Below are 27,890 nucleotides of genomic sequence, written 5' to 3'. Positions count from 1 at the left end.
ATCCTGGGTCGGGCCATAGTCGGGGCCCAGTTAGCTCTGCTCCATAGCCCTAATGCCCTTTGCTGCCGTTGCATTAAAGGCATATAGGAGCTATGGATCAGAGTTAGGGCCCCCCAATGGCGGCTTCTCTACATAGACTTCTATTGAGAATGGGGACAACCAACTGGGACAAGTCCTGGACCGGAAGTAGGCAGAAATGCATTGGACTCAGGCAACAGCCCAGCTTTAATGATCTTAAATCCCTTTATTTTAATTGTTTTGTAGTAACCGTACAACAAACATTAAAGACACTTTAGTTGTTACTGTACAATACTTTAAAACAGTTGGTATGTTGCACACATGCTTAAAATAGCTCTTATTTGCGCCGCCCTCGTTGAAAACAATGTATTTCCAATTCCAACTCCAGCTTGTCTCAGTTCAGGCTACATGAACAGCGCTGTTTCTGCCCCCTCGTCGCAACTCTTCTATTAGATGTGTCTGGTCGGGACGAAAATAACTCCATTTGTGGCTATGTGTTAGCTCTGGTCCATAGACCATATAGCCTTACTGCTCGAGCTATGGACCAGAGCTAGCTGTGTGCGCTTACTGCTTATATCCATGTTTATCTTAGAAACGAAATAGCTAGCTAGTGTTTCGAATTTCGAAAAAATTGCAGTTTCGAAATGCATCTATGATAGTCTTGATCCAAGGCTATCGTGACAACATGCAGGACTACGTTTCTAATATGGCCTTCGTACCAGTTACTAGTTAGATAGCTTTGTACACGCAATGTAGCTCTAGTCTGTTTGGAACCTCTCAAGTGACGAAACAGATTTCACTTTAACCAAGCGTGTGCTTCCCCGTAGCTCGTGCTATTTGTATAACAGGTTTTTATTCACCCCCCTTCCTGTCAGCGGATAGTTTAACTTTAGGGTGGGATCTACTGAGACAAAGGCCTCCTTGAGCACATACAGGCCTGGGGCCTGTGCACTACTTTTATCAAAACATCTTTTTCAAGGCCTCTCCTTGAAAAATACAAACGGATTCAATGTTGAATGGCAAGGTAACGAATCTGACAGCTGTGCTCAACAATTTTGGCAGTCTGATCTATTTTACGTTATGTTTTATTTGGACCAAGCTCTTCTCTGTGTGTTTACAGCGATTCAGCCTGCCTAGTGCGAAACAAAAGACGAGCACCAGCCAGGAAATGAACTAACCAATCAGCACCGGCCTTACATCTCCTCTGTGCGAGCGGCCACTCCTGGCGCGCCTTGCTTCTATCAGAACAGTGAATCATACACGCACACACACGCACACAGTACACACACAGCCTGGAGAGAACCGTGGCTGCTGTGCTGTCTGACTAGGGTGAAGGCTGACAGTGCTGTCCTCCATGTTTTAATAAGCATTGACATATCACACTGAGTTTTGTTAGGCATGCATCCACAGAGGTAAGCCTGATTTTCATTCTTTCACATATACTGCTCTGTTGATAAAGCTACCAGCCACCATGTGAGATCTGTGCCTGAGTAATACATAAGAATAAAGGTTTGGCTGAGAGGGAGGGAGAGAGATTACTTCTCCCCCCACAGTACAGGAATGGAGCCTAGAAAGGGGTGTAAAGCACAGTACAGTGCTTGTCCCAACTGGGTGACTGCCTGGACACACAAGGCATGGACAGTCACTGAGACATTCGTAGTCATAGGAGTCCTGTTTTCTATTGTCAAGCCATGGAGAGGATTGAGCTGTTGTAGGAAGCAAGAGGTTGGTTTTCACAGGCCTGTGCTGTCAAAATGGCAGACCTGAGTAGGAAGGGGGCACACGGCTGTTTGTAGCTGCAGGGTGAGAGAGGGAACACAGAAAGAGGGGAATGCCTGGTGGAATTAACAGATGGTACAACTGACAGCACAGCAGGAATAATTTAGGCCTCACAGTGGCACCAGAGCAAGGGGGGGACGCGTTGTTAATCATATGCCAACCAAGTAATGATCATGAAAAGACCTCATAGCTGTGTTCTATCAAGACTGTTTTTAACGCATGTCATCCAGAGCTCAGTACATCCTTAACAGAACTAAACCCTTTTTAAATGGCAAATGACAAAACATGTATTAAAAAAAAGAAAAGGAGTAGGTCCTGACAAATTCCTAAAATAAAAACAAGACAAACATTAAATGCAAAATAAGCTTATTCTTTCATCGCATGGGGAGAATTGACTGGATCTGATGGTGTGCTCTGTTTCACAGTGCTCAGTTCTCTGCTGCCGAGCGGCAGCCATTTCATAGAGCTTCCCTTTTCTGTCCCTCGGTTTGAGGCATGCTGGGTATTTGTATGTGAGGGAGAAGGGAAGAAGAGGGGAAGGACTTGCTCTTGAAAAGATACTGGATAGAAAGCCCATCCTGCACACAGAGACTAGAATATCCGTTTGATCTCAATCAGGTTTGAATGCATGTTATTGATACATAACTATATGTGTATGCTTTTAATTTGTATTTCCAGTATGTATCAGTCCTGATTGAGTTCATTTCTCTGTGTGTGAGGTTTTCAGTGAAAAGGTTTAGATCAGTTTTCGTTCATTTATTCCAGTTTTGTAAAGATGAGGAGTTTATACTCCCAACACGTGAAATGTGTCAAGGGCATCGTTTTATGCATCATTGTTGTATGTGAGGTTGCCTGCTGACAAGTATGCAGTCTTACATGTATGACCATGGGGGGAAAAATGGCCCAGATATAATGTCACACATTATTGCCCAGCTAGGGGTTCAGCAGCCTTCTGCAATTTATTGAGAGCAAATTTTTTCACCCCTGGCTTTTATTTGTGTGAATGGTGTGCGGTAATGCCTCTAATCCCATCATTCCACTCTGGAGTGTGGACTGGCATTACTGCACTAGAATCTGTTTTGCATCGACACAGTCTGTTCGTAGGGTAAGAATGTGAAAATCCTTTTCATGGCAGTCTGTCATTTTCAAATTATTCCCCAGACCCCTATACCACCTGACCTTTCCAAATGTCCTGCGTAATCCTCACCCCACCCCCACATTTGTTTTCCTTCTTTCCCTTATTATATGTACGTACCTCTCCATTCTATGGCATTGTTCAGGTTTGTGTTACTGTTGTGTTGCAGTGAAATACAGTGAAATACTGAATAGAAGAGGTCTGTCTGAAATTAATTCTCAAGAAAGAATCATACAGTGTCACTTTCACAGCTGGGTCTGTGAATGTTTCTGATCAAGCTCACAAAACCTCAAGCCAGCATTGATTTTTGTGAAGGTATGCTAATGGTAGAAGAGAACACACTACTGATGAAAGAAAAGGATTGTTGGCAGTAGCCTGTATATTACGTAAATCGCAGCCATTTTGACTCGGAGGCCTGTGACATTTGCAATCCTGTCTTTGTGCTCTGTGGAAAGGCCCTTGCTGCCTACCACCCTGCTGGTCTTTCTCTAATGCACTCGCAATCGCAGTCAAATTGAGGTGTGTTTATGTGCCGTGTATGCAGCAGCAGGGAGGGTGTCTTCAAAATGGACGACACACACACACACACTCACTGAGAGTGCAGTGCAGTGAGGGAGGGAATTTGATCTTCACCCTCTCAAGCCTAGGCAACTGCATCTCCTGTTTGATTAGAGAAGACATGCTCATGCTGTCAAGGTGGCCTGGGCTTTAAGGAAGTGGAAGGTTAGTTTCAGTGGTTTCCCAGCTATAGGTGAGCAGCAATACACTCTGCATTGCAGCACTGCATATCGAGAGCGGGGAGAAGAAAGCCTGTGTGGCACACTGAGCCCACACCCAATCAGGCTCCTCCGTGTGGCGCTCAGACCAATCGGTAGCCCACAGCTGAGGTTAAAGATTGAGAATCGCAGGGAGAGAGAGAGCAGCAGGGAGAAAAGGCCTTCTGGAAAACCTGCACACATCCATGATGGCTCATACCCCCAACGACCTCAATAACTGAAACCAAAAGAAACAGATTAAAGAATAAGCTGAAGAATCTGTGTGTGAGTAAGGCAACAAAAGGTATGCTGTTGAATTCCTATATTGGAAGTATATAGTACTATGTTGTATCAATAGTGGGTGTAGGAAAGTCAATAGGAGGCAGTTGGTTATATTGTGTGCTCTGTTGTTTTAAATGTCAAAAGTGTTTTGTCTGAATGAGCAGATTTGTTTTTCTAATGTTATTTCATTGTTATGCTCTTGTTTATGTATCCTGGCCTGGCCAAGGGGAGGTGTTGCTGAGGTTGTGATTGTCTGGTTGATGTTCAGGGAGTTTAGATGAAGAAGAGGAAAGTGATGCTATTTTGTTTTCCTCATCTCAGCATGATTCTAATGTACTTTTCCTAGTGATGGGAGGATCAAAACATGGAAAATGCAGTACTTATCATGTAAGACTATTGTAACAGTGAGAGCTAAATAAATACATTGAAGCCTTAGCCAATTCCATGTACTGTGACAAAATTGATACATCAACAATGGAGTTTATTTAGCCTGGGGGGGGAAAAGATGATTCATGTCTGAGGTGATATAGTGGGTAAAACCGGTTGATTTCAATTATGTTATGAAATGGTTAATGAAAACAAAAAGGCAGGAGAGAACACCACTAGTGGGGAGGTGCTGACCATGGGAGACAAACTTGAAAAAAGGGGACAGCACAGCTCGTAGTCATGCGAACAAAATTAGATTACCAACATTTCGGCAACAAAATGCCTTCTTCAGGGTATGAAATAGTTAATACCTAATCAATTTCATTAAGCACTTGAAGTCATAGGAAGCTGGATGGATGCCTTTCTTTAAAGGCCCAATTAATGTAGACTTGGACATTGAATATATGTCTTCACTTACCAAGGTGCCAAGAGGTCAGATCTCAGGAAAACCACAAGGGATGTGAGAAGAACTGAGCCTACTGTTAGTCAGGGCCCAGTGCTCAGTGACCTAGCTCTGAGGTGAATCAGTCATTTAATAAACACTACATCCATATCTCTACAATTGCAGTAAAATACTTGATTCATGTGTTATGTATCTTTAATTTGACTTGAACATGAAACTACTTGAAACATCAGTCTGAACTTGAATCAGACTGTGAGCATTCTGCCTCACTACTTTCTGAATAATCAGATTCATCATCTGCTTCACTCTCTTCTACCTCGGTGCTCTCTTCACCTGACCCTGTTGCACTTGCAGGTAGATGTGTACTAGGGAGATCAGGTTGTGGTGTGGGGTGGACAAGACATGGACAGGGCTATAGCAACCACCATTCCCAGCCATGTCCGAGTGACTAGGAAGGAGTGCAGCTTCAGGGAGGAGTGAAGTCGGAGGAGTGGCTTATTTTCGGTATCGGCTGGTAACACGTTGGTGGATATCTGGATTCTGGAGGGAATGATTTCTTCTTCGTTTTCCCACTTTATAGCACAGACTTCAGCCATCATGCTACCGTTCTTGTCACAATAGATCACTTAAGGTCAAGCTATCTCGTAGAGCTGCATAAACGGAAGAGGATGGTGTCAGCCTCAGCCTGGTCTAAACTGTAATTCTGTATTGATTGGTGCAGTGAAGCCAACAGAGTAGATAATCTCTGCATCTTCATTCTGTACAAGATCAGTCAGGTAACTACATATTCGTTTTTTGCAGCCACCCCTTGTTACTACAATTTACAATTTACAATTTAGGCATTTAGCAGACGCTCTTAATCCAGAGCGACTTACATTAAGCAAGAACAAAAGCATGGGAATACATCACATAAAAACATTCATCATGAAACATGCGTAAGCTAAGAAAGTAACAGTGGAATATCTATGTAATGAAATTTATACGTATAAACTTTACATATACTACTATGCTATACATATGTACTATGGCGTGCTATGACTATATACAATGCAATTCTAGTGCTGTCTACATAACATGCTATAAGTCTGTTTCAAATGCTATCTAAGTCTACAGAAGTGCTATCTAGGGTAGAGTAAGTGCTATGGGCCATGATGGAGTCTGAAAAGGTGGGTTTTCAGACTACGGCGGAAGATTGGGAGTGATGCTGCAGTTCTGACTGCCATGGGAAGTGCATTCCACAGTTTTGGAGCCAGAAGGGAGAAGAGTTTGGGACGTGTGGAGCGTTGTCCCGGCGTTTTTAGTGACGCTACACAGCAGCGTTTTGAATACTTGGGCACAGGGGAAGGGGCCCCTCAATTCCATATAGGTGTTGGGGACATGTGTCACCCTGTACCCACACAGGTCTCGCTCGTCCTCTTTAGTTGTGTATTTGCTGCCTCATAACGGCTCATTCACAGACGATACAGTGAGCAATGAGCATGCATCGCTACAAGAAAGGTGGATGGCCAGTTTGTGGATATATTCAAACCACTTGTATGATATGCCAATCTGTGCCAAAACCTGCCGCTCTTCTGTTGATGGAGTTGCCATCCTCCAGTCCAGATCATGCCCTTGTCAATGAGAGCAATGTCGGATTCCTTCAGATCTACAGATTGGAGAGAGAAGATCTGGATGATGTTGCTCTTCTGTGTCTTCCTGTATATGCCATTGGAGTTTAATAAGGACACACACTCCTCAACAACACAACGTCCCTCCCAGATTGTCACTCACACAAGTTGACTGACCTCAATCAGGTTGATCACAGCCATCATGCCGTGAGAGCTTCTCACACATCTGAGCAGCTCTTGCCTCAAGTTCCTCCCCCGGCCTTTCCCTGCATGGCCCCTTGGAAAATGTCAATCGTTTGCTCAGACTTTCATGACTTTATTGATAGGACAGCAGACTGACAGGAAATGGGGAGAGAGATGGGGAGTGACACGCAGCAAAGGTAATCGGGAGCGGGATTCAAACCCGCAACACGCTGTCAGGTTTGCATTAGGCAAGTTGGAAATAGAAGTCAAATCAATCGTCAAAACATCTGTTTCGAGGTGTTAAGTCCAACAGATGGAGGATGAATGTGTCGTTACTTTCAGGATGAAACCTTTTCAAATGTATTAGGGGAGGATCTTAAAATGTTTCTTGACACGAACATAGGATCAGTAGAAAGAATATGTACGGTTTTGGAGGCCTCCAAGGCATATATTAGAAAACATCTGTTTCTACCGTACTATTGTGGTTTAACTTTTAACAAACGCAAATATGTTTGCTTAAACATCAACAATATCTCAGGTTTAAAGAAATGGACATAATGCCTATTTTATATGCAAGGTATGTTTCAAGTGCCAGATATGCTCCAAATGCAGGCTATATTGCAGAGTCTATATTTAGGCACGAGCCCCAAATTGTGAAACATAAGATGTGCTGATGAATACCTACCCGGTGATATTTTTGGAAACTGTTTGTTTCTCAATTGTCAGTCAGTAAAGTACTGGATTCCATATTCTAGACTAAAGATGGTCCTAGAAGTGGATGCTGTTGAAGTGGTAGCTAGTGTAACGGTGACACAATGTCTTTAGTTCCTGATGAAGATCTAATCTGATTGAAATGTTGTCAAATAATAGGAACCTTTTCTCTACTGGTGTGCAGGCTTTTTCCATTTGTTGAATTGTTTGTTCTCTGCACCTCAGCGTTTCTTTCTATTGCTCAGGAACTGTTGCCTCCCAAGGCTTCTCACCACTGTACAAGCTGGGCACTTTAGGGCCATAATCATCACGCACATTCGCACAACAATGCAAAACTAGTTTAGTGTGACAAAAGAAATAACTCGCACAGACGGGTGAGACAGTTTAAACAAGAATGACTCAGTCATAACTGCCAGGTGCAGTGCAGACTCAGAGTACCGGTATTTTTTTTTTTAAAGATTTGTTTTAGGCTTTTCTGCCTTTATTAATTGTATGTAAGGGGTTTGGGTTTTTATGCCGTTCAGACTGGGTTATATGGGTAAGTCTCCCATTGGCTTAGAAGCAGCCAATCATGAAAAAATGTCTACTAAGGTCGTCTTTACGGTCGCAAGAAGTAGCAATGCAAAAAAGCTAATGTTCATGATTTGCGGCATTTTGTACAAAACGGGCCACACTGTAAATCTTAGCCAATTAGCATGGAATTTGGGAAATCAAAGAAACCCGTCTTGACCACATGACTATAGAGATGATGTATAACGATAAAATCTGAAGGAGTAATATCCAAAAATGTGTTTTACACTAGAGGTTAACATTTACATCTAGTAGCGGAGGCCTGTACATCGTAGACACACGCAGAACGTTCTGTAATGTCCTGTAAAAACAGACTAATGTTACCGTGAATTGTAGACGCGCAGTTTTAAAGAGCCTACTAATTAGTGTGTCTAGCACACTTCATTAGTATTCATTGGCAGGTCTATTCACATCAGACGGCAGACGCCACACAACATTACCACGAATCACGAAAAAGTATTGAAGTCCCCTTGCTGCCTAGCCCCTTCTCCTGCGTATCAGATACACCCTTTTGTCAAGAGCATGTGCTAGTCGTCATTGTGTTCTAAACATCATATGGCGTGTTGAGTTCCACTTCCACGGTAGAACACACCACTGCCTTTCGTTTGGCTGTTGGTGGGTGATAGCGGCGAGGGATGGGGCGATGGGCACAGTGGACATCTGTACCCCCTCCCCCATCAAACAGGGGCGGCACGTGTCACGTGACAGTCAGTGAATAGCCAATCACTGCGCTGTATCTGTCCAAAAGGTGCAGGTGATATTGTATTTATGTGGTGTAGCTGCTGTAGCAGAAGAAGCTGGCAATAACATGACATCAGGGTAACACAGAATCTGTAGGTGTACTGTCCAAAAAAGTGAAATAATTGGGGTAGAGGTCAGAAACACGGACGGACGGAATGCAAAACATACTCTCCCCATGCCTTCGGCCTGGTGGAGCCAATTACAGAATGTGATGGCATCACACTCTAAAAGCATATTCTTATGTTTCAGTGTAAATCATTTACTTGAATCATCAGATACAAACCCAATGATAGTCGTTACAATAGGTTTCGTCGCCCTATTGTAAGTCACTGTACGGCTATACGGCTATATATATATATATATATACACGGCTATATGAGGACTCTTAAGGTTATTGTGGACAAATCCTTGATGATGCCTTTCTCCTCTCTGCGTCAGTGTGTCTGAGGAGGAGGGGAGGACAGAGATAGATGCAGCAGAGGCAATGGAGATCTCAACACGATCCAAAGGTAAGAAGATACCACACAAGGCTGTTTTTAGAAAGCTCAACAGAGCTGTTTTTATCCCTACCTACGGGAGTATGCGGTAATAGTGGAAGTGTTTTGGTCTTCAGGGGTGTGTACATGCGTTCACTGTGGTTTGCGTGTCTGCATGCATGTGGCAGTGAGCTGCAAAATAAACAAGATGGAGGATTACTTTATATACTGCTGCTTTTTACATTTATTTTATGTCTATCATTATGGTCACTAGCTGCAACCCCCTGTATGAGTACACTGCAACACTCCTGGATTGGAGATCTGGTGTAATTGTGTCAATGCCTCTTTTTTAAAATCAGAACTGTGTCATGCTGTGTTTGTGTGAACTTCGACCCTTATGTGTAGGTTCAGACCCAGGGTCAGCAGAGAGGATGGTCCAGAAACGCAAGATGCCCAGTCCCTGTCACTCATCCAATGGTCACTCCTCCGCTGAAACCTCCCCTAGCCCAACAAAACGGAAGAAGAAACCAGGGGCAGTCGGCAGTAACAAAGACCAGGTACAGCCCCCCGAACAATCTCTTCTTCGTCCATAAAGAAATATTTTAATCACTTCACCATAAAAATGTTGCTAGATCACAACACGTCACTATGGCGCGTTGTAGCTGTTTTTGTGTGTGTGTGTACAGTGTACCTATAATGACGTCCCAAAATTGGATACCAGAATAGTTTCGAAGCGAATCACCTACCTTTTTATTTAAATATTATATTAGATATGGGTATCCTGACTGGCTGTGAATCAGGACACAGTGACATTTGTGATGTATCTAAATGTATTTAAAGACATTGTAACAGTTGCAGATAAATTAGTATTTATTAAATGTAATGTACGTACATACTTACATACTTACGTACTTCGAACCTGCCAACCCAGCGCATGAGTAGCTAGCGTCTTTTTTCAGATTCCAGCAAAGTATTAATTATAAAATGGAACAGCACATTCAATTAAGAACAGCAAACGTATAACATTTCAATACAGTTTTACAGTTTGAATATATAACACGGCTGTTGCAGTATGTACTGTTTATTTACTATAGAAGTGTGTGTAGCCTGTGATTTCAGCATGCCCATTGCCCACCTTGTGTCCATTCTACAGATGTTTATTCTCCTGTAGTCTCATTGCTATTTTGATTTGTTTCTTTTGTCCGCATTCCAGTCAGAACTAAGACATGGTCCCTTTTACTACGCGAAGCAGCCAGCACTCACTAGTACGGACCCTGTCGATGTTGCACCACAGGACGGCAGGAATGACTTCTACTGCTGGCTGTGCCACCGCGAGGGCCAAGTGCTCTGCTGTGAGCTCTGCCCCAGGGTGTACCACGCCAAGTGCCTCAAACTCCCAGCCGAGCCCGAGGGCGACTGGTTCTGTCCAGAGTGTGAGGTACATACTCATGAACGTGTATACGGGTGATGGGGACCCCTGTGTAGCTGTAAGCAGTCGGTTTCAATCAATTCTAGGATGACTTTTCAGGAATATGTGGAACTCCTCAAATTGTCAACTCTTTTCTTCTTGGTGTCTTTCAGAAAATAACAGTTGCAGAGTGTATAGAGACTCAGAGCAAAGCAATGATGATGTTAACTTTAGACCAGCTGTCTTACCTGCTCAAGTTCGCCCTACAGAAGATGAAACAGCCAGGTGTAAGTACATTGATGCTTGCCTTTTAGTGGAGAATTTCACCTGATTAGATTAGGTTTGGGGTGGGAATCGTTTTCACTATAAAGAAGGGCTGGGTGATATCATATAAAAACATTTTTTTATCAACTATATTAGATTTTTTCAAATCACCAATTTAGTCATATTGCCAATTCCACCTACATGTTTATAGACCCTGAAACTGGCAACCCTATACTGTTTGGTCTGGGAAGGGTATAGAGTAGTGAGTAGACAACCACATGTCTCCTTTCAGCGGGAGGACATAACATGTGCAGAGGAGCACACTATACCTCCCAAATTTGCTCCGAATTGAACAGACGTCCCTGCCAGCTTTGCACCCACAAACATGTGAGTGGCCAAGCTGGAGGTGCTGTGGGGGAATCAACCACAGTGGTGGGAAGGTACTTTACCCCTGCGCAACCAGGTCGACCCATAATTCAATGTATATCTATTTATGCATTTTCTTTAAAATTGTCTTTTTTATATATATTTAATATTCTTTCATAAGTTCTGCTTTGTTCTTGATGGCAATGAGAGAGACTGTAAAGGTGGTAGAGAGAGAGTGGGAATGACATGCAGCAAAGAGACTTGGGTTGGATTCAAACCCAGGCCAGTTGTATGAATTTTTACCCCGCAAACCTTTATCAAATGCAATCGGATATGCACAGAATAACGATGCATATACAATCATGATTTTATTATATAGATTATGCTTGTGTTTGTAAGAACAAAAAACGTCAGCCGTGGTGGGACCTCAGTGGAAGCGAGCTGCAGGGCCTCAGGGGTGAGCTGCAGCAGCAGGGCCTCAGAGGTGATCTGCAGCGGCGGGGCCTCAGAGGTGAGCTGCAGCGGCGGGGCCTCAGAGGTGAGCTGCAGCGGCACAGCCTCAGAGGTGAGCTGCAGCGGCACGGCCTCAGAGGTGAGCTGCAGCAGCAGGGCCTCAGAGGTGATCTGCAGCGGTGGGGCCTCAGAGGTGATCTGCAGCGGCGGGGCCTCAGAGGTGAGCTGCAGCGGTGGGGCCTCAGAGGTGATCTGCAGCGGCGGGGCCTCAGAGGTGAGCTGCAGCGGCACGGCCTCAGAGGTGAGCTGCAGCAGCAGGGCCTCAGAGGTGAGCTGCAGCGGTGGGGCCTCAGAGGTGATCTGCAGCGGCGGGGCCTCAGAGGTGAGCTGCAGCGGCGGGGCCTCAGAGGTGAGCTGCAGCGGCACGGCCTCAGAGGTGAGCTGCAGCGGCGGGGCCTCAGAGGTGAGCTGCAGCGGCGGGGCCTCAGAGGTGAGCTGCAGCGGCGGGGCCTCAGAGGTGAGCTGCAGCGGTGGGGCCTCAGAGGTGAGCTGCAGCGGCACAGCCTCAGAGGTGAGCTGCAGCGGCACGGCCTCAGAGGTGAGCTGCAGCGGTGGGGCCTCAGAGGTGAGCTGCAGCGGCACAGCCTCAGAGGTGAGCTGCAGCGGCACGGCCTCAGGGGTGAGCTGCAGCGGTGGGGCCTCAGAGGTGAGCTGCAGCTGTGGGGCCTCAGAGGTGGAGGCTCTGTGGCGCTGAGCTGCAGCAGTGTAATGGGCGTCGCTTTGCGGCGGTGGCAGGATCTCGGCGTCACCGCGTGGCGGCCTCTCTGCGTTGCTGTGCAGCGGCTGAGCTTCTCTGGTGCTGATGGCCGGTGGCGATGAAGCCTCTCCGGTGCTGGGCTGAAGCGTGGGCTCTGGTGCACTGGGAGGCAGTAAGGGCTCCTGGGCGCACTGGTGCCAGTGGGAGCGACCACGCCTCCTCCTGGTGGCCTCTAGACAGACGGGTTGAGGGGGAACAGGATCTGGGCAGGTGGGTTCCAGGCTCTTGAACCCAAGCCGAATTGATGGAGCAGGCTGGTCTCTAGCCAACTGGATGCTAGTAGGCCTGGTGGCTAGCTGAAGGGCTACACACACCGTCTGCGAACGCCGCACGTCAAAACAGCCGCCTCCGTTATTTTCAATGAACCTATCCCACACCGGCTCCGTCCGACGCGCGTTCACGCCTCACCTGACGCTCCGATACGCCACCGTTCTATTTTCCGGCAACGCCTGTGCCGCGTCGCTGCACACCCGGTGTGTGTGTGTAGGGCTTGACTGGAACACAGGCTGGGGAGCAGGACAAACTGGAGGTACTGCTTCCAGCTGCTGGTGGTTGTTGGAATGCCAAGGATGCCAACATAGCAGTTAATTGCCTGGCTGTTCCATCCACCAGTCATGCTAGTACTGGTTTCTTCTTCATCGAACAAAATGTCTCTTTCAGTGCCAACCGTAAAGAGCCGTTTCCTGCTGCCTAATACAGGTGGTGTTCTTAATGGCACTTGATAGCAACGAGGTCGTCGTCGAGTTTCGTGGGAGTTTTGGACCCAAGTGCAGAACCACGCAGGCCGGCAGATCAAGTTCAATGATGATTTATTAACAAACTGGACAGACATACTGTTGGGCAGGACACACCCCATGACAATAACTATAAACTGTCAACACAGAGGCTTAAATAGACACAGAAAAACTAGACACAGGTGAAACATTAACTACAAACGACACATTGATTGGCTGAGACTTAACTGGACACAGGTGAACTACAATTGTTTGTTTAACTGCTGCCCTAAACAAACATTAAAAGTCCAAAGATTTATGTCATAAGTGCTCTAAAAACAAACAAGCCCATAGACTTGGTCACCATATGACGTCATTTTCAAAAACCATGTATTGGAGGGGCTGGTGCCACTCAAAAAGCACATTATTAAGATAACTGATATATATATTCAACATTTAAGATGGTTTTTTCAGATACTTTTGTATCTCCAAAAACATAATCACAAATATATCTTATCGCCCAGCCCTACTACAAATAGGTTGCTCTCTGTTTACTTTTTTTTTTTCTTTCTTTTTCATTGCTACCTGTGCTAAATATTCCACATCCCACAAATTGTATCTATTGAATAGTGGCATGAATGTGTTGTTACCAGTCATGTTATTCCAATAACGCTCTGGAAGCAAATCACAGTTGAACGTTATTGGGCTTGTTTTTTTGCTGTCATGCTTTTCCTATTCCATTCCATAATGCCTGATGCCAGTTTTTAAAATATTAACTTTTGTGTCTTTGGCATGATGAGTTGATTATATGCATGTAGCCATGTACTATAAGGCATGTATTACGCCACTAACAATCAGACTCATAAACTGTAGTTGACCTGTGTGATCTGGCTGGAGTTCAGAAAGTTACTAGTTGGTAGTGAGGACACAGCTGCCCTCTTTTATACGTCGTCGTATACGACCCTTTCACTTCAACGACGTTTGACAACAGGGTCGTGCGACAAAGTATAAATTAAGCCTAACTCTCTTTCAGGACCAACCCCGCTCGTCACCTTTCTCCCCACACGCAGCTTCCACGCAGAGAAAAGCTTTTAATTGGGTAATAAATCACACCACTAACAAGACCCCATCATAATTTTCTTCTTCTGTTATGTTTGTTTTTCCTTCTTTTGTTTCAAGTAGCCTTTTTTTAGAGCTTTGTTCGTCGATATTGTCTGTCCACGGGGAGGTTTGGCAGCATGTTGTGATTGTTGTGGTGTGCAGTGGTGGTGGTCAGAGCTGTGGAGTGTGTTGCACCCCTTTGTTCACCGTGTGTTTCTATATTCTGTGCACCTTGTCCAGACGGAACCCTTCCAGAAGCCTGTAGCTCTTGAACAGCACCCAGATTATGCAGAGTATATTTTCCACGCAATGGATCTCTGCACATTGGAGAAGGTGAATCAGAGCATCATGCATTCACTTTGAGACAATTTGACAGGACACTCGCTGACTTTTTTTTCCCCCTTTATTTTGTGTTTTACAGAATATCAAAAAGAAAATGTATGGTTGCACAGAGGCCTACTTGGCAGATGTAAAATGGATTCTTCACAACTGTATCATATACAACGGAGGTATGTTGCTCAGCTTCGACCTGCTACAAGTTTGATCCAGCCTTTTAATCAGTTGTTTAATACAGACGAATCACCTTCTTTTAGGCAATCACAAACTCACAGCTACAGCTAAAGTGATAGTGAAAATCTGTGAACACGAGGTGAGTATGTGTGCCGATAGGGGAGGGCACAAAAGGATTTAGTTGGGAACAGGAACTTCATACATCCTTTGTTGCTTGTTTTGCAGATGAATGAGATTGAGGTGTGTCCTGAATGCTATCTGTCAGCATGCCAAAAGAGAGACAATTGGTTCTGCGAGCCATGTGTAAGCTCCCTAATTTCAACTATTTGATGATGATTATGATTCTACACAGTTTTATTGATATATTCTCTTATATTCTTATACACAGAATCTCTGCATCTCAACTGTTTCTCATATTTGCAGAGTAATCCACATCCTCTGATCTGGGCTAAACTGAAAGGCTTTCCATTCTGGCCTGCCAAAGCACTGCGAGATAAAGACGGACAAGTGGACGCTCGCTTCTTTGGACAGCATGACAGGTAATGGCTCAATGTGCTTACATTTCTTGGACTGGGAGGCACCTCACTGTGTCACACGGTGGGACGTTATGGTGTTGATCTTTATCCTCAGGGCTTGGGTCCCTTTAAACAATTGCTACCTCATGTCCAAAGAGATTCCATTCTCTGTGAAGAAAACCAAGAGCATCTTCAACAGTGCCATGCAGGAGATGGAGGTGTACGTAGAGAACATGAGGAAGAAGTTTGGCGTGTTCAACTACGCCCCCTTCAGGACGCCCTATGCCCCTGATAACCATTTTCAGATGCTGCTCGACACCTCCAACCCCGCGTCTACCCCCATCAATCCCGAGAAGCAGGAGAAGATCAAGCTGAGCTTTGATATGACGGCGTCTCCCAAGATACCACTCGGCAGAGGTGTGATGTCTGGGGCTGGAATAGGCGGGACCATGGCAGGCCGGCGAATTGCTGTTAATGACGTGGCTCGTTCGCCCATGAGCACTAACTCCTCTGCCCATACGGGCTCGGATGGGGAACAGGACGCGGCAGACAAGTCCCAGACAAAAGCTGCAAACAGCCAGTATAGCACAGGGGAGGAGTCCATGGACTGTACAGGTATACGCAGACAGACACTTTATCATGTCCGCATCCAGACACAATTAATGATTTTCTTTTGTATGTGTATTCTAGGCCGGATTGCACATAGGATACTTAACAATAGTTTTCTTCATACAGCATCACCTGCCTATGGACGATCTGTTGCTGCAGGCAATGCCTTGGACAGTCCCAAACCATTCCATTCTCAAGCACCCCTTTCTGCCAAGCAGGAGAAGACTCCACCAACAGGAAGCATTTTAAACCTCAACCTAGGTGAATCTCTCATTAGGCATGGGATATTTGTGGCCATGCTTCATAATGGCTATTCTCTAAGAGCAAATATAGATATGGTGAACTAAACATTTAAGGTAGCTCTCCACTGCACCAACGTTGGCGGCATAAGTGTTGGAAAGTGTCTGTTGCCACAATTCTGCAGTTAACTGGGCGGTGGGTACACTGGGCGGTGGGTACACAGAGTGGTGGGTACATTGGGCAGTTTACTGGGCGGTGGGTACACTGAGCGGTGGGTACACTGGGCAGTGGGTACACTGGGCAGTTAACTGGACGGTGGGTACACTGGGCGGTGGGTACACAGAGTGGTGGGTACATTGGGCAGTTTACTGGGCGGTGGGTACACTGAGCGGTGGGTACACTGGGCAGTGGGTACACTGGGCAGTTAACTGGACGGTGGGTACACTGCCGCGTCTGGTCGCAAGTTGTAGGGAAGCGGTGAAAGCCAACCCAGCAAGCTTGGTCAACTTTCCGACCGTCTACTAGCAGCGTGCTTGTTGTTGAAAAAGATATCAAGCCATATGCACCATAGTAGCCTTCTGTCGGTGTCGGCTCTCGGGTACATTCACACCTTCCAAGTCCAACTGACTTATCTTCCGACTTAATTCGACTGCTAGTCTGTAGTAATCTGTAGTAGTCTGTTAGGTGGAGAGCTACCTTTATTGTTAGTTGAGCCGTTGTGAAGAGGTGAGTGCAAAACTACTCTAATGAGGCTGTCTGTACGTATGTCACTGTCTGCACAAAGTGCACATTGTCCACCAAAAAGAAGGAGCTATGCACACCTCTAGGTTTGCTTTATTTAGATTTTTCTATTGTGTGTTGTGTCCTGCCAGATCGGAGTAAAGCAGAAATGGACCTAAAAGAGTTGAGCGAGACTGTTCAGCAGAAGCAGGGGCCCATGCCGGTCCTCACCTCACCCAAAAGACAAATCAAGAGCCGCTTCCAACTCAACTTGGACAAGACCATTGAAAGTTGCAAGGCCCAGCTAGGTGAGAGACTGTTTTCAGTGAGCAGGTAGAGTAAAAAGAGCGATTGAATGAAGCAATAACATCCCACACGTAATAATGATTTCGAAGTTGGTGATGTTGAGTTACAACACCATAAAGGCCCAGGTTTGATTCCTGGCTGCGGTGCCTGTAGCTCGGCCAGGCCATCCAATGAACACAATGTAGTGAATGTACCCTTCGCTTCGCTAAGCCCCACCCACTCCACGCTGCCAGACCAAGGACTGGCAAGCTGGCCCTCCAATTATAGGCCGGGCCTCCAACACTTTGTGACTCTTTCCTCCAGAACTCTTCCCCGAGCCCATCCGAGGGGACTCCTCGCCTGGACACATCTCTTACATTATGAACGACAGATGTAAACAAAAAAAGAAAATAATTGTCGAGCGATACAAATACGCGGTTTAGCGATAAATTCACCGTCCACGGTTGGAGCTGAGAGGTGCGCTCGGCATGGAGTTTCTTATTTACCGGTATTAATTTTTCCGCCTCTACCACTGGTGTAATAACATCAGAATTCGGTAAGGAAACGGCTAGTGCAGATTTTCATTTTGGAAAAGGGCAGGGTGAAAAGACACCTTCCAACCGTATTCTGAGTACGTGGAATCTGTTGCTGGTTCCTAGTCACCATCAGAATATCGTGATATTCCTATTGTTTGTATGCGGGCGTTGGGCAAAATAACATCGACAGTTATGACAGCTTGCCAGACGTTGCCAGACCAGCGACGGTTGGTTGCTAAGCTAGCATTGGACAATCACTTTTGGGGTGGGCTTTAGCGAAGGGTCCATTGTTTCCAGTGGTATTTGTCCTTGACTAGCGATTCCTACTGGTTGGTGAGGTACCTGTTCTGTTGGGAGGGGAACTGCAGAAGATGGAGTGAAACTCCTTGCTGTCAGGTAAAACACAGAGACTATAGTAACTCCATGTTTATCAAGGCTGGCAGTGATAGAGACTGTGGCACATTGCCAATGACTCAATTTGTTTAAAAACCTTTTTTGAATGAAACCCACTGTTTTCTTGGCTTTGTGCAGGCATAAATGAGATCTCTGAAGATGTATATAAGGGCGTAGAGCACAGCGACTCGGAGGACTCTGATAAATCGGACTCCAGTGACAGTGAGTATGCCAGTGACGAGGAGCAGAAGCCCAAAGAAAGACAGGATGCTCCTTCTAATGACAAAGGCCAGAAAGAGCCTTCCAAAACCCGACTGAAGGACCAACCTCCATCCCCACACCAAGAAAAGGACAGCAAATCTGAGAATCCGGTGGTATCAAAATGCTCTTCAAGTGACGAAGGTGCTACCGTTTCTGATACCGCAGGGAGACCATGTAGCACATCTGATAAAGAGGGCCGAGAGAAGACAAAAGCAGTTCCGGCATCAACTGTTCCCAGAGAGAAACCTCCGGTCAAAGAGGAGGTAAGGAAGCCGGTGCCAGTAGACGACTCTGATTCAGAGAGGGAGCTGGTCATTGACCTGGGAGATGAACAAGGAGGCAGAGAGAGGAAGCGGACTAGAAGAGACAACACTGCTGTTAAAGAGTCGTCTGCCAGTAAGACTGAGGGTGAGTGTTCTGTTTTTTCTAAGGATGATGATATTACTCTACTACTGTGAGCTCAGTTATTGCAAGGGTAAGTAGTAAGCCTTGCCGAGCCATGAGGCCCATAGGGCAGGAGCCCATCTCCTGTTTCTGTAGTGTGAGGCAGCTTGATATATAAGTACACTCCCCTTGGACATGACCCTAGTATGTCGCAGGGCAAAGTACCTCTAATTTACCTGTTCACCACCGCTGTGTGTCTCAGGGTTCGAATCCACCGTGGTGCATCTGGTTTGGTGGGAGTGTTCGGGGGAGTGTTAGTAGTAGAGACTCCTGTGGGTTGGGGACTGGGGTGGCACTTGTCATTCTACCGGTGGGGGCTCCTCAATGGCAGGTGAGCATTAAGTGTACAATAAGAGGGGGCAGTTAATTGGGATAAAAAACTATTGCTGTAGAATTTGCTCTCCAGATGATGGCCCCTACTGATTTTCGTGATACATGGTATTTGCCATTAGGTCTAAAACACAAGATACAGTATCTCAAAATCTAATGGGCAGATGGCCATGAAAATTGGTAAGGCCATTTATACTCCCTGGAGAATTAAACTTAAACTAGTGCAGGGATGTTAAAAGAAAGGAATCAAAAAGAGACAAAAGGTAGAAGGCCTGGCCGAGACTATGTTTCGACCCTATCCATCCGTCCGTGTATGTGTTCGTCCGTCTGTGTACAGCTTATCTCCGGCACCGTTGAACTGATCAGCGTGAAACTGTGCACGCACGCACACTCCCTGGAACTTCATATAAGCCTGTTATAATGCCACCAGGAGGCCGAATTTAGCAAAACCCATTTTTGGATATTATCATATTACTCCTACAGCCAAACATGGCGCAATTTGGTACATATTGGGCCCTATCTTGCATGCCGTCTTACCCCTTATCGCTAAACTTAAATTTCTTTTCTATTTTGAAAAATATAAAAAAATAGTTCAAATAGCCAATCTACAAGCTCACAACGTGTTGATGTAGAACGGTAGTTCAACTATTTAAAAAAGTTTTTTTGTTAAATAGTAAGTAAGTAAGTTTAGGGATAAAGGCTAAGGCATGCAAGATAGAAGATTGCTGGGAAACATTGCACGCCCACTAAGCCAAGGAAGAACCTCCATCCCAGTTTAAGTAGTGCTTTCTATGGCAAAAGGCAATTTATTTTTTATTACCGGTAATTGGATTTATTCACTTTAAACTTTTGCTGTGGTTTACAATAATATGTGTTCATACTGCTGTGCTGTGATTATACAATATATGGGTATTGCACACCCAAAGTCTAGCACTATAATAATCTTACATATTAATTTTCTTTCATTTTATCCTCACTGGTGAGAGCGTGTGGCTGGCAATGTTGATCAATTGGATTGGAAACACAAACATTCGCTGCATTCGCTGCCTTAGATTACCACCACTATCTGAAAACATCCATGACTTTGCTGAAATTAGATTAATTCGCTTTCTATAGATTGCCACTATATGAAAACATTCACAACTTTGCTGAAATGATATTAATTTGCATTCTATGTTTCCCTCTGTGCAGGTAAAGCCCCCACTCCTTCAGCTTCTCAGTCTCAACACAACAAAGCCACTTCCTCAACCTCAACCAATGTCAAAGACTCTACACAGCCCCCTAAGGCCCTTCCCGTTACTATGGTCGGCTTCACCACTGCCTCTCCTGGAGCCATGAGCCCCGCCACCACCCTGTCCAACACCACCCCAGCACCGACCCTCGCCTCCTCCTCAGCTCCCGCCACTCCGGTATTGAAAAAGCAGCGCCCTCTGCTGCCCAGGGAGACTGTGCCAGTAGTGCAGAGAGCTGTGGTCTGGAATCCCACTGCTAAGTTCCAGACCTCTTCTCAGAAGTGGCACATGCAGAAGGTGCAGCGACAGCAGCAGAACCAGCAGTCTACGACGACTGCACAGCCACCGGTGCCCTCCCCAGGACAAGGCCAGGCACAGGCAACACTCAGCCAGGCTCAGGCCACGGTAGCAGTCCCCACAGCGGCGTCTATGTCAACACAGAGCACACGCTATCAGACCAGGCAGGCTGCCAAAGGTAGATCAAACTTGGTACAGGTTCTAATGATTTCCAAGTGTAATGAACGGTTCAACATATACCGTGATTAATCGGTTCTAGCCAAAAAACGTCCTGGTTTGGATGCATTATTGTCAGTGATCAGCTGTCCTCTTCTCATTCTAGCTGTTCAGCAAAAAGATACTCCTCCACTCGTCATGTCCACCTCAGCTGTAACCCTGGTAACCAGTGCTCCAGTCTCTGTGGCTGCGACGACAGCGTCGGGTCTAGGCACAGCCTCTTCCTCCTCCTCAGTTTCAGGAGACATGCAGATCCCCATGGCCTCAGCAGACATTGCAGCAGACATCACAAAGTACACAAATAAAGTGAGTATTCGTAGATTGATCGCTAATATTAAGGCAAGGCCAGTATTAATGTGTAACACATGTCATGCACAAAGGCAATTCATGAATTCAAGGTGCTTTACATAAGACTGCACAAGTTGGCACTCGACAGAGTGCAGTCCTAGTTGTCATTTGTGATACGGCCCACCACCACTGTGTCGTGAGCAAACTGGGCAGTTCTTGGCCACTGATGACTGAGTGTACAGCAGGGGACTCGGTATGCAGGGGGGCTTGGGTTTTTAGGGTGAGGGTGACCACTTGAGGTCTGGCAGTCAGGAACTACAGTACCCAGTTAGCAAATAAGCCCCGCTAGTACTAGTAGTAGCCGGCGGGGTAAAACGAGCACTCCTACTAATACAATATTTTCACTGTAGGGTTCGGTCACAGGTCTGCCATCTTGTTAGCCAGCCTGGTGAGGACTATGGTATTAAAATCAGAGCTCTAATCAAATAACAGCCTGGCATATTTCCTCTCTTTGTTGTTGTCAAGGTGGGAGAGGGTGACATGTAGAACCTCAATTAATCTATTTAGTTCAGTACTGTAGGCAAACTGCAATGTTTCCAAGGTGCTGGGGGGAGAGGTGCCAATGTGATGCTTAACTAGCTTCTCAAATCACTTCATGACTGGTTGTCGTTCAGGCCAGCTGGAGTCATTCTTGGAGACAATGGTGGACAATGGAGACCACACACTGGGCTGGGGGAAAGTATGGTGGTGAATACTGCCACCAGGAGGTCAGCACAGGTCTTGATGACCCACCCAGGGATGCAGTATGGGCCGTCTGCTTTCCTCTTTTTCACACCCCTCTCACATCCTGTTCATTAAATACGGGCGTGTTTACTCCCACAGGGCTGGAATACTCCCTATCTATATATAATAAATGTTTTAACGGAAATTGATGGCCGTTTGTGGACATTTGTTCAGGCATATTCTGTCAAACATCTGTCAAAGCTGGCTAGCTGGCTAAAAGTCAAGCAAAGAACAAGATTTTTGTACTGGTCAATAAGAATACATTGAGGACTCTTGTAGTTGCACTCATCTGGGATTCGATGGTAATTCCAACGGAGCATTATTCCGACATCCGGGAACAACGGTCGGACTAGCGCTCGAACATGTGCTGCTCCCATGCTTGCGGTTATGGTTAGGTTAAGTTGTCACATGAGGGGCCCTAGCCCCTCCTGTGCCCAGCTTTCCGGGTTTGTGTAAACACAGACATTGAAGACAAAAGTGAAGACTGCAAAGTGAGGATGCAAGTTTTGATTGGCCGGTGTGATTGGGTGGGAGATGTGCCATTGGTTGAGCATCGCATAACGATTGTGCCACAGGGGACACCCCGTTGTACTGTATATACAGTATGTATATGTGGCTGATGGAGAGATGTCTGACATCTATGGGGATGAGCACCCCATAGCGATGATTTGATTGGCTGAGCAATGTACGTATCGAGTAGAAAAAGTGAGGACCGAGAAGTGAGATTGCCAATTGTGATTGGCCGGAATGTGATGATGTATGATGATAAGAGCACCCCTCACTTAAGTTCACACAGGTTTTTTACTTTTCGTTTTCTACCCGTTTATATGATGTTTTTGTATAGTACATTTATGTACTATGCAAATGTCTATCATTAAATGTTTTAGTACAAAAGGACCCCAATGGAAACAAGCCAAACCTTGTATTGTATTGTACTGTACTCCCCTGTGCTCGCCCACGCAAACTCTTAGTATTCAGTCAATCAATCAAAGCTGCCCACACGTTCTGTGACCTTGATTAGCTATGATTTTTGGGTAGCAATTTAAACGCTCTTTATTTTGTATCTGAATGTTGCTGTCTTCTTTCAGATTGTGGATGCAATCAAAGGAACAATGACGGAAATCTACAACGATCTTTCCAAAAGTACTTCAGGAAACACAATAGCAGAGGTATTTATTTTTTTACTTCAGCCCTGGGAGGATGGACACAGAACTGATCATGCAAATCATAATTCAATGTCATGAAATGAGTGTCTTTTTGTCTTTTTGACACAGATTAAACGGCTGAGAATAGAAATAGAAAAATTTCAGTGGTTGCATCAACAAGAGTTATCGGAAATGAAACACAATCTTGGTAAGATTTTCTTTTTTTTAATTGGTCAAATACTACATCCATGTAATGGAGGTAAATACTACATGTAGGCTTGTGCGTTTATTCAAGTTTGTTTGCTTGCATACTGTGTGCACACATGCAGAGTTGACGATGGCAGAAATGAGGCAGAGTCTAGAGCAAGAGCGGGAGAGGTTGGTGGCTGAGGTGAAGAAACAGATGGAGGTGGAGAAGCAGCAGGCGGTAGATGAGACCAAGAAGAAACAGTGGTGTGCTAACTGCAGAAAAGAGGCCATCTTCTACTGTTGTTGGAACACAAGCTACTGTGATTACCCTTGCCAGCAAGCTCACTGGCCAGAACATATGAAGTCCTGCACACAGTCGGGTAAATAATTAAAAGAAATACGCTCAGTGGCCACATTAATAGGGCCAGTGCATCGGGAGGAGTTTCACTTAGAATGGGTTATTCTGGTTGCCATTTTCCTGCCTACCAGGAGGCTAGTAGGCTATAGTAGTAGGCTAGTCTGCTATGGGGGAAGAGCATAGTGACGCGTTCGGTAGGATTTTGGTTTATTTGGGCGCCATCTTGCTGGATGCTAGGCTACTTGGCTGCCAGGCTGTAGTTCGTAATTTGCTTGTCAGTGACGCTGGTGTGTATTCTGTCACTGCAGTACACCATCTTCCATCTCTCTACTATCTTTGACTCTCTTCTACTCTATGGCTCTCGGTCGACGGTGGTATTATTATTATTCGTCGTTAGAAAATGTTCGAGTGTTCTGATCTGATAGCCGCCACTCCCCTCACGTCAAAACAGTGACGAGAAGTCGAGAAGACATGTGGACATATCCTTATGGAACCAGGGAGAGGGGAAAAACACCACGAGAGTGACGAGTGATCAGTCAAACATGTGTTCTCTCCGCAGTAAATAAATAATCTGTCTGTATGCGATCTGACCATTATCATTTTTATTACACTGTCGTCCTCGTTTGAGGACGGGTAGATCTAGAGCAGAGCATAGCCTACATGTGTTTGGGAATGTTGCTGAAGGTTATGTTATTTTGTCAGCTGACACCCAAATCAAAGAAACCATACAGAGTGTATTTAATTATTTGATATCTCCGTCAGTCAACACACTGCAAGGCTACAATGGAAGCATAATTCTGATGGCCCACGTGGAATGGGCAAGTTAGGGTATAAACTAACAGGGCAGACCCATTACTGTTGTGGATCAAGGTTATGTTATTTTGTCATTCGACACCCAAACCATACAGTGTTTGTTTAATTATTTCATATCTATAATGGTATATGTCTAGTACAGTGAGGCTGGAAAATGTAGCCTCGCAGCCTACTACTATAGCCTACTGGTAGGCAGGAAAATGTCAACCAGAATAACCCGTTTTGAGTGAAACTCCTCCCTACAGTATGCACTGGCCCTATAGGCTACATTTTCCAGCTTCACTGTGGAGACATATACCATTGTAGATATAAAATTAAATAAACACTGTATGGTTTGGGTGTCTGATGACAAAATAACATAACCATGAATGCAGTGTGTTGACTGTCGGAGATATCAAATAATAAAATACATGCTGTATGGTTTCTTTGATTTGGGTGTCAGCTGACAAAATATCATGACCTTCAGCAACATTCCCAAACACATATTCTCTGCTCTCTACCTGTCCTCAAACGAGCATGACAGTGTAATCAAAATAATAGTGGTCAGATTGCATACAGACAGATTATGTATTTACTGCGGAGAGAACACATGTTTGACTGATCACTCGTCACTCTCGTGGTGTTTTCCCCCTCTCCCTGGTTCCATAAGGATATGTCCACATGTCTTCTCGTCAAGTAACATGTAAAACATTGAGAACTGTTTTGACGTGAGGGGAGGGGAGATCAGAACACCCGAACATTTTCTAACGGCGAATAATAATAATACCACCGCCATCGATCCAGAGCCGTTGATGAGTTGTGACAAGTCAAAGATAGTAGAGAGATGGAAGATGGTGTGCTGTAGTGACAGTGTACACACCAGCGTCACTGACAAGCAAACTTACGAACTGCAGACTGGCAGCCAAGTAGCCTAGCATCCTACTAGCCTACATGTAGGCAGGAAGATGGCGCCTAAATTAGCCACAATCCTACCAAACGCGTCACTATGCCCTCCCCCTAGGTACACCTGTTCATTAATGCAGACAACATACTCCTCCAAACAGAGTGACGTGGCCCTAACTCAGTATATAAACTACTGGATGCAGAAAGGGCTAAAAGGTTCAGTTACAGTTCCACCATTAGAATGAGCAAGTGACTTTGAACATGGTATGATTGTTAGTGTTGGACAGGATGGTTCCAACATCTCTGATAACCTCCTGTACAGCACTGCTTCTCAACGAGCATCCAGTCACTCTTTTAGTGAGAGATGACTGGATAGTGACACATGCCTGATACTAAATATGTGTGTACTGTGTACCTAATACAAATGGCCATTGAGTGAACACTATGTATTGCTGTATTGTCAATACAAATCATACGGTATTCATCTATGTATGCTGGCAAGGATTTGTACTGTAGATATACAAATGAATGTCCACTTAAAGCAGGCTCTCCTCCGGTTAAAGATGGAGTGCCTGTGATTGTGAGCCCCCCCCAAAAAAACATGATCATCAGGTATATGATTATATGATTTTGTACAGAAAGTGTTAAAGATTTGTTTTGGCTTGTAACTGCTTTTTGTGAAAAGGTTAGGCACTTACATCATTTTCATGGATGTGCGGTTTATAACTATTTTGTTATCTAATTTCTAGCAACAGCCCCACAGCAAGAACCTGAGTTGGAATCCACAGCAGATCTTCCTCCAAACAAAGGTTTAGGACAGTCTAGTAGTGGCCCAATGCCACTCAGAGACCCTGCAATCTCTGCACCATCAGACAAAGACTGTGACATGGAAAAAAAGACTGACAATGTTGCTGTAAGTTTGTCATAATCTGTCATTACCATACTTCAAGCTGTGGACATTTTGTTTGTGTACATGGATATTTCTCTGTGCCATTTTCTTAAACGGCTGCTACTGGAGCAACTCATTTTTTATTTATTTTTTATTACCAGTTGTGGGCTCACATGCTATATTCAAATACACTCCCCATTTCAATTTGACAGATTGACAGCAAACAGCAAATAACCACTAGAGGGGGCCAGTTCCATGCAAAGGCCTTCAAAGCACTTTAATATTTCCATGTACACCTTTGCAGTAAATTGGGTGTATGCTAGTGCTTGACCTAAAAATATTAGGCTGTGAGCATAAGCGATTCGAGAATTTGTTTACAAAAATGTAATTCCATTTGACGGACCATTTCATTTTTAGACTGTTGACACAAATGTCTGTAAAATACTCAATATTATATGTTAACTTATTTGCATTACTGTAATGTTGCTTGTTCAGTAGCGCTCAGAGAAAATAACAGGTATAAACGTTTTACATAGGCTGTTTATATATTCAATAGAAATACCTGCTCGAGAAAGAACAGCAGAGAGTGAAAACACTTGGAATTACAGATTTGTTTTTAAACATAATTTATACCTTCCCTCTTCTTCCTCATGCACTCATGTCTTACTGAAAAATAAACACATTCTGTAGTGGGATTACATGTACGCCTGCATGCATCAAAAGGACAAACACATTTCAGACAACTGAAATGGGGGGGAATTAAATGCTTCTATCATGCTGTTCAGCTGTTCACATTTGCACATTATGTTCGGCAAGTGCCCATAGCTGCAAGCAACTAGATACTATTTTTAATATGTTGAATGTTGAGTTGCCACACCAACCATTGACAGCCCATACAACCAAAGTTTCCACAACAGAAAAGTCCTATTTGATTGTATTCAATTATGTTAAACTCGCATTGCCGCTGTATGGAAACAGTTTTTTTCGTTTCATAAAAATACACCGTAGACATATTATTAGCTACTTTCTGACAAATTCTGTGCAGTGTTGGCGTTTGGAAGCGCTTGTTTTCTATAACGCAACGTCCTGCTGCCTCCTGCATATGTGCATTTTCTACACGGGTGGTACAAAGGGCTGTTGAGTGACTTCCAACAAGCACTTCCAAACTCCCAACATTCCAGAATTTCACCTGCGTGGAATTTCTTGACAGATCTTCTGTTTGGATGTATGGGCTGTCAATGGTTGGTGTTGCAACTCTCGATTCAACATATAAAGAATTGTATCTAGAATTGCTTGTGGCTACAAGTGCCAGAGTTGACAATTGTATTGCCTATGTTTTGGGTGCCACTGTAATTCCCCAACAAATTGTTCACAAAAGGTTTTCTGTCATCCGTTTCAGTATATTGATTTAACTCTTCAAATAAGTTGTTTTACAGTATTTATTTAAAAAACTATTCTTTACTGTTTCTGTATAGTTTGGAAGTTCATACAAACTGTATATTTTTGTCAGCACGACAGTGTCATTGCTGATGTTTACATTCTGTACAATAAAAAATACATACAATATTTTACCCCTTGGTCTTTATAAGGTAAGGCTTATATACAGAAGAACTGCGTCAAATTTAAGGCTGCATCAGTGATGCATGCATAAACATTGGGCTGCCCTACCACAAACATTAATGATAATAGCACAGGAAGGAAACGTTTTTTTTTATTTTTATCTAGCTGACTGCTTAATAGGACAGCA

General features: G+C 44.7%; 1 protein-coding gene across 3 annotated transcripts; it reads left to right on the top strand.

The window, feature by feature from the left end:
- The first annotated feature begins 1,305 nt into the window (after positions 1–1,305).
- On the top strand, positions 1,306–27,700 carry zmynd8 (zinc finger, MYND-type containing 8). Of its 3 annotated transcripts, none has more exons than XM_080786620.1 (21): positions 1,306–1,430; positions 9,049–9,119; positions 9,492–9,643; positions 10,300–10,524; positions 10,668–10,781; positions 14,141–14,206; positions 14,449–14,541; positions 14,630–14,717; positions 14,802–14,857; positions 14,944–15,021; positions 15,142–15,257; positions 15,349–15,848; positions 15,969–16,103; positions 16,955–17,110; positions 18,155–18,685; positions 20,243–20,758; positions 20,903–21,102; positions 22,956–23,036; positions 23,142–23,220; positions 23,342–23,581; positions 26,004–27,700. In XM_080786620.1, the coding sequence occupies exons 1-21, from the start codon at positions 1,417–1,419 to the stop codon at positions 26,180–26,182; spliced, it is 3,690 nt and encodes a 1,229-aa protein (XP_080642746.1). In that variant the 5' UTR covers positions 1,306–1,416; the 3' UTR covers positions 26,183–27,700. The 3 variants fall into 3 exon arrangements, with proteins under 3 accessions (XP_080642746.1, XP_080642748.1, XP_080642747.1); XM_080786621.1 differs by lacking the exon at positions 1,306–1,430 and adding an exon at positions 2,333–2,415; XM_080786622.1 differs by lacking the exon at positions 14,141–14,206.
- The last annotated feature ends 190 nt before the right edge of the window (positions 27,701–27,890 follow it).

Source organism: Protomyctophum bolini (genome assembly GCF_963924005.1).
Source record: "Protomyctophum bolini genome assembly, chromosome: 2".
Classification (NCBI taxonomy): Eukaryota; Metazoa; Chordata; class Actinopteri; order Myctophiformes; family Myctophidae; genus Protomyctophum; species Protomyctophum bolini.
Note: the sequence above shows the minus strand (reverse complement) of the source record. Positions and strands in the feature narration are given on the sequence as shown.

What these genes read in the sequence shown, in the direction of transcription:
- zmynd8 (XM_080786620.1), top strand. An exon ending in GACCAGGCAGGCTGCCAAAG is followed by an intron (nt 20,759 to 20,902) that starts GTAGATCAAACT and finishes TTCTCATTCTAG; the next exon opens with CTGTTCAGCAAAAAGATACT. An exon ending in GGAAATGAAACACAATCTTG is followed by an intron (nt 23,221 to 23,341) that starts GTAAGATTTTCT and finishes GCACACATGCAG; the next exon opens with AGTTGACGATGGCAGAAATG.